Here is a 7,151-nt window from a genome sequence, read left to right on the forward strand (position 1 = left end):
TTCTTACTCTTCCCCCACTGTCAAACACGACCATCTGCAACTCCATGAGCTGTATTTATTCAAGGTCCATGAATACAGGAATACTGTTTGCTTTGCGTCATAGTCTCAGTGTCACTGCAAATATTGAGATATTATTAAATGAATGAATATTACTGCTTATCAAGTCCAGAGTTACAGCCCAGTGGTAGAGTGGGTGTCTGCCGTACATGAGACTCTTGTCTCTATTCTCAGCACCACTACTAAACAATCAAACAAAATACCAACTGTTAGTTGATTAGTGTTAATGATCAACTTGACAACCTCGAATTATCTAGGAAATGGGCCTATAGAGAACTATTTGATTACATTAATTATATCCTAAGACCTATCTTGAGAACAGATGAGGGTATTTCTTGGGCAGGTTATAAAATGGAGAGAGCAATGAAAGCATTCATTGCTTCTTCCACGCTTCCCACTCTGTCTCTCTCACCTGTGGATGCAGCATGACCAGCAGCTTCAACCTTCTGCTACCTTCACTTCCCTGCCACGATGGACTGTAATGAGACAGGATAAAAACTTTTCCCCTTAAGTTGCTTTCATTGGGATATTTCATTACAGCATCAAGAAAAAAAATTAAGATACCACTTTGCAGCCAGACAGAACAATGGCTGTTTTCCCCTTTCCTCCAATTATTTTTAATGTTCAACCCACATTCTCTTGGATGCTAGGCAAACACTCTACCAACTGAACTACATCTCTAGCACATTTCCTTTCCCTAGGACAGTCATTCTCAATCTTCCTAATGCTGTGATATTTTAACATAATTCCTCATGTTGTGGTGGCCATAAAATTATTTCATGGCTACTTCATAATTGTATTTTGCTCCTGTTATGAATCATAATGTAAACATCTGATATACAGGATGTCTGATATTCAACCCCACAAAGGGACTACAATCTACTGCCACAGGATGACATTATTAGCTCAAAATACTCTGAAAAGTCCTATTGTTTACCGTTGTTGCTGCTGTTGGGATACATTTCGATAGATATTTTAAGGGATGACAGACTTGGGCTTTGGAGTTTCCTTTTGTTTCAGGCAATTTTAGACCTGAGGACTTTATAGAAACAAAAAGGAATAAGTGATTCAAATGGACTTGGTGCTGCAATGTACATTAGCATTTGCTGTAAGAGCTCAGATGCTATTTTATCTGTCTTCCCAGGTTGTTGGTCGACCATTCTTGCCTTCTTATTGGAGCCTTGGTTTTCAGCTCAGCCGCAGGGATTATGGTGGCATTGATGGGCTGAGACAGGTTGTACAGCGAACCCGTGATGCTGAGATCCCATATGTAAGCTGAGGCTTTTCTTATCAGGGTTTAGATTTGATCTCATTTCTTCCTTTTACTTTACATTCCATTCTAATAAAAAAAAACAAAAGTAAGTAAAATGATAGATTGATAGAAGTACACACAGCCCTTATTATTACACACATACTGAATTATTCATATGCCCAGGTAAATGGCAGAGTTCATAGAGCCAAAGGATTTGAATTTTAGTCCTATCTCTTCATATCTCCCTGCAATGTTGGGTTAGTTAATATTGTGGTTTCTATCTTTAAATAATAAGAATTTAACACTTTACCTTGGGGAGTTTTGGGTGAGAAATGCTTTACATAAGGCATAGGAGGCATCTATCTCTCAGCACAGACATCATCAAATTTAGCAGTAATTTTATGAGTGAAATCAACACATGGTGATGTGGTAAGCAAGAACTGAAGATAATAATAATGATTTGCAGTAGGTTAATTTCACAGTGACCTTGAAAACTCTCTTTCCAGATTAACTCTGAATCTCCATGGTTGCAAAGTATTTATGGTGTTCAAAGTTCTCCTTTAAATCAAAAGATAACGCCAAGTGTCTAAATGTCTAATAAACTCATCACATGGCCAGTGAAGTTGTCAGAATTCCTTCAGGACTAACTCTATGATTCAGAACTAGTGCAGATATATATATATATATACATATATGTATGTATGTATGTATATATATGTATATATATATACATATATGTATGTATGTATGTATATATATATACATATATGTATGTATGTATGTATATATATATATATATATATAGCATTTGACAGAGACTACATGGGTGGAAATGACTAGTTTGATCTCAGAGAACCCAGGATGGCAGATTCAGCCATCAAGTTTTCCTAGGAGAAATATTTCCACCATATTGTTTTGTAAGAAGGGGAAAATATTTGTGTTTGATTCTACATTCTGCATGTATACAATCTGAAATCACTCAATTCCAGAAAGAATTGAACCAAAGTTTTATGTACTTATATTAGTCAAGAATGGCATTCACAGTCTTGGCTAACTCTTATTTATCACTCTTATGGATGAGAAAATGTAAGGTTCCTTTTACAGGATCACACTACTAAGCAGAAGGGCCAATTTATATGCATCAATCTTGTGACTCTACTTGTAGTGGTCTTTCTGGTCTGTCTTCCCATGTGTCTGCTGGTACTATCAGATCAGGAACAAATAAGCAGTTCTTTACTGATTGAGAACTCCCTCTCTGTGACAATGTGTGGCACCTAGGACCTACTTAACCGCTTTTGATCAGAGCAGATGATACCACATGGGGCGACAAGCCTCAAGCCACATGAAGAACATGATAGACTTTCACATGATCATGAGGTAAAAGGAATATTGGAAAACAAAGAATATCCAGATTCAAGTGCCTACATCAAAGCCCCAGTTAGCCTTTACCTCTCTATTCAAGTGACTGGGAAATAGCATTTAACTTCTTAATAGTCCAGTCTCATTAAAACAGCATCCTGTGCTAACATGGTGTGCAAACAAACAATACAATATGATAATTTAGTTAGTTAAATCTCTATATCTCTGTGTAACTCAACATTATTAGTCATTCCTTGGCTTAATAGAGCAAAATACCCTTTTCTCTTCTTATAAACATATGTTTTGACTTGATGTTTGAGATCTAAAGTTTTGTGGTTATAAGTTGCCTCACATGTTCATTGAAATATACACTTAATGAGTACCTGATATATGACCAGCATCCAAGTCCTTAAATTACAAGGATAAACAAGATATACTTTCTATCCTAAGTTCTTCAGGGTATCTCCTGATATCCTTCTGTCAGCTACAGACTGAGAGTAGATGCATCTTTTGAAGACAGCTTATTCATTTCTAGGAGCCACAGAAGCTTCAAAAATCCCAAGATTATGGAGCTCTGTGGCTTCTCTTTTAATGGGTAGGAATCAGAGTTGTAACCTCTTCAATTAACAAAGTAATATTTCCTAAGTTCTCACTGCCCAGAACTGTCTTTCAGGATGTGCAATACTCGGACATAGACTACATGAATGGAAGTAGAGATTTCACTATTGATGAACAGGCTTACCCCCAGCTCTCGGATTTTGCAAAGGACCTACATGATAATGGACAGAAATATGTAATTATTCTGGTATGTTCAAACACTTATCTTGGTGCCTTATTTTTGCTCTCAAGTTGCAAAAGACACTTAACAGAGCAATATTTATACCCTTCTTATTTATTAGAATCCTGGCATCATCAGTAATACTAATGACGAGGTCTACTTCAATGGAAGCAAGAACAGAATCTGGATCATGAGCTCCAGAGGCTTTGCTATTGGGAAGGTAATTTCTCAAAAACTTCAGATTATATAACAGTTGGAGTAAAGGTTTACTTTTTATATGATAGGCAAGTCATAATACTGCTACTTTTATGACTTTGGTAGTTTTTCTATTTTAAACAAATAGATATGACAGTAGAGTTATTAAAATTCTTAGGGATATAAAAAGCTAGCCCCAGACTCACTAATATTTCAGATAACAGAAACATACTATTAGTAGAAAATTACTTTAAGAGTGACTTACTCTCAGTTTCTCTTCCCTGAGATGTTAAATTCGACTTTAGTCCTGTAGTAAGAAGTTCATGATGCATTTAGAGTCTAGTTCAGTTAATATACTTCTAAATTTATACAAGACTCATAGCCAGGCTTGAATCTATAGTATCAGCTTTAGACTCTGGATATCAAGGAACTGCTTTTTAGGACAGAGGTACTTGTAAGACTGGGTACTTTCAAATGAATCATGTAGCTAACCTTCTATTCCAATTACACATAAGGTTAATCCAGATGACTGACTTATGTGAAATTTATAAAAGTTGTAGTTAATCTCTGAAATGTATGTCATTTTGCAGTATTTAGAGTTCTTGGATTGTTTACTTTGTAAAACTATCTTTTGGGGCTTGTAAATAGCCTGCCCTTCACTCATCTCGCTTAGCTTTGCTCACTTCGTTCACTCTAATTACTTTTTATTGTTGCTTTTATTTTCTATGAAGCCACGCAAAGTTCTTCTTCCAAACCAAGCCTCTTCTTTCACTGCTTATTTTATGGCTATGAATCTCTAAACCACCAGACAGACTAATTTTCATGTATTAGTAAATATCATGGCTATCTATAGTCAAATAAAAAATGTTATTATCTAAAATTCATTCCCACTGGGTGAGCCATTTTAGTACAATATGGTATTTTTATAACTAAAATAAATGATGAGATGATTGATTCCATTGACCAGTGAATAAGGGTATTCATTAGTACTAAGACACTGGCAGACTTGTAGGGCACCAATGAGAGGAGAAGCCCTTGGTCTGCCAAGGCTCAAATCCCCCAGTGTAGGGGAATGTAAGGGTGGGGAAGCAGGAAACGGGTGGGTGGGTGGGAGAACACCCTTATAGAAGAAGGGGGAGGGGGATGGGATAAGGGCTTATGGACAGGAAACTGGGAAAGGAGATAATATTTGAAATGTAAATAAAAACATATATAATTAAAAAAAAAACCAGACACTGACAGATGTAATAGCAGTAGAGGCAAGATGGAGGATGTTGCAAATGCATTGTGTAAGAATAGGTTGGCTTCCTCTCAGCTTATGATGCTGTTGGGCATTCTGTTTCACAACCACTTATTCCCCAGGATGTAAAAATTGCCTCTAGTTACTACTTGGTACCCATCAACTAAAACAGAATCAAAAGCCCAACATATTTAAAACAGGAATTGTAAGCACATATCGTCTGTTTTGAGAATTGTTTGCTTTTTATAGTGGTTCTCATTAAAGCTGTTGGATCTCAAAACAAAATAATTATACATGCATATGGAAAATAGATTAGTAAGGAAGAGAGGGGGTTGATAGGGATGGGAAGGAGATGAGGGAGGAGAGGGATCAGAAGTGATGAGAATGCTTCTTTTACAGGAATGAAAATGTCAAGGAACACATTTTGAAAAAGAATTCCTTGCACCTTAATAAATATAATCATTAAATTGTATGAGTATGACATCATTCCAAATCCCCATCTATAAATGTATTGAGAAATTTATCAAGATTGTTGTACTAAAGTTTATATTCCTGTAAATCAAAATTTTAATAATTTGTCTATGTATATAGCTTTTTGCAATTTGTGGAGAATATAGCTACTCTACAGATGCAGAAGAAAAGAGAGAGATAATATTAAAAACTTTTTATAGGAGTAAGGGTAACTTTATTCAAGCATTTCCAAAATATTACTTACACACCAAAATCAACATATTCTTTATAGTGGGCTCAAAACAGGCTTATATGATCTTAAATTAGCAATATATTAAACATACTTAGCCATCCTCTTGAACTATTTAACATTTGGACTTTACAGAATTTTATTTTAATTTTTAAAAATTTATTATTTGAGAATTTTCATGTGAATAAGTGACTATATTTACATTATTCTCTACCTTCTCTTTCAAACTCCAACACGTCCCATGTCCTTCCTTACTCCTCAAATTCATGACCTTCTCTTTAATTATTATTGTTACCAATGTATTCATATAAAATTATAATACAACCTGCTGAATTGATTTGTTTTTTTTCCCCATATATATGTGTTTAGAGAGGACCTCTTGGGATTGGATGGTCTATCAAAGGGGTCACCATGGTGAAAGTCTGATTCTTACCTTCCCATCAACCATTGATTAATTGTCATAACCCTTCATCTAGGAGTGGGGCTTTGAGAAATTACTCTATACTCATATGTCAATTGTTGTTGCCAGTGCTCCAGTCTTACTTAGGTAACCACATTGTTTGTATTTCATGAGGTCAGCTTCCTAGTCATATAGAGAAGATATTATCACACAAATCTTGTAATTGGCCTGACATACTGAAAGTTTACCTTTTTAAATAGAAAGGCATGGATAGTAGATCTTCAGTTGACCAATTGGCCTTTCTTCTTCTTTTCTTCATTTGGATCCTTGCATGTATTTTACTGATTATTTGGAGTTTGCTGGCAGAATGACAAATCTGACTCTAAATAATAATATGAGGTTTCTGGTAAAAAAAAATTAGTGGTGTCAAATCAATGACCAACTGAACCATTGCATGTACTGCCACCACCTTTCTCTTTGTTCTACAGGGTTATGCAGGAGAGTCAGTCTTTCCCGACTTTACCAACCCAGCCTCTCTTCCATGGTGGACCCAGCAGGTCACTGAATTTTACAACCGTCTGGAGTTTGATGGTGTGTGGATTGTAAGTTATCATTTCAGATGCAAATACCCTTTGGAAGTAAACATGCCAAAATTTCATATAGAGGTTGACCCTGATCTATAACAGTATGATTCTTTTACTCCATGCCAAGAATATACCTGGAAAATTAGGCTAAAACCCATGTTCTTACTCCATGTTTGCCACAAACTGGTTGTTTTGTTTGACAAAGTCCTTTGCTTTCTCAAAGAATTCCACTTTTTCTTTATTAACTCCATTTCAATTTAAATATAGCTTCATTAAAGGTGGTGATTGGTGTATTTATAGCATTGGTTCATTAAGATATAATCATAGGGGCTTTGTGGTTTTTATTGTGGAAAACTGGGAAGGTTTCTTGGAAAACTTCAGTTATGTTCTATAATTGTTCCCCTGTGAAATATAAGACAGAGAAAATAAAAGGAGAAAAAAATTAGCCCGTCCTTTGTTTTTAGGATACATTCAAGCATCAACATCAGCAATAAAATCTTATAGTTTTCAAGGCAAAGGTCAGCTCTTGAAATTATTTTTCTTAATTAGTAAATTAAATAAACTTTTAAAACTTAAAATATATTCA

The 7,151-nt window shown here is 35.4% G+C and overlaps 1 protein-coding gene across 1 annotated transcript in view; it reads left to right on the top strand.

Annotated features, from left to right (window-relative positions):
* Mgam2 (maltase-glucoamylase 2 (putative)) overlaps positions 1-7,151 on the top strand; it is a 101,218-nt gene that overhangs the window by 36,952 nt on the left and 57,115 nt on the right. Inside the window, exons 10-13 of the mRNA XM_032907215.1 lie at positions 1,202-1,327; positions 3,342-3,473; positions 3,568-3,666; positions 6,470-6,583. Coding sequence (XP_032763106.1) covers positions 1,202-1,327; positions 3,342-3,473; positions 3,568-3,666; positions 6,470-6,583 — 471 coding nt within the window. The remainder of the gene's footprint in view (positions 1-1,201; positions 1,328-3,341; positions 3,474-3,567; positions 3,667-6,469; positions 6,584-7,151) is intronic.

Source organism: Rattus rattus, chromosome 6, assembly GCF_011064425.1.
Source record: "Rattus rattus isolate New Zealand chromosome 6, Rrattus_CSIRO_v1, whole genome shotgun sequence".
In the NCBI taxonomy this organism is placed as follows: Eukaryota; Metazoa; Chordata; class Mammalia; order Rodentia; family Muridae; genus Rattus; species Rattus rattus.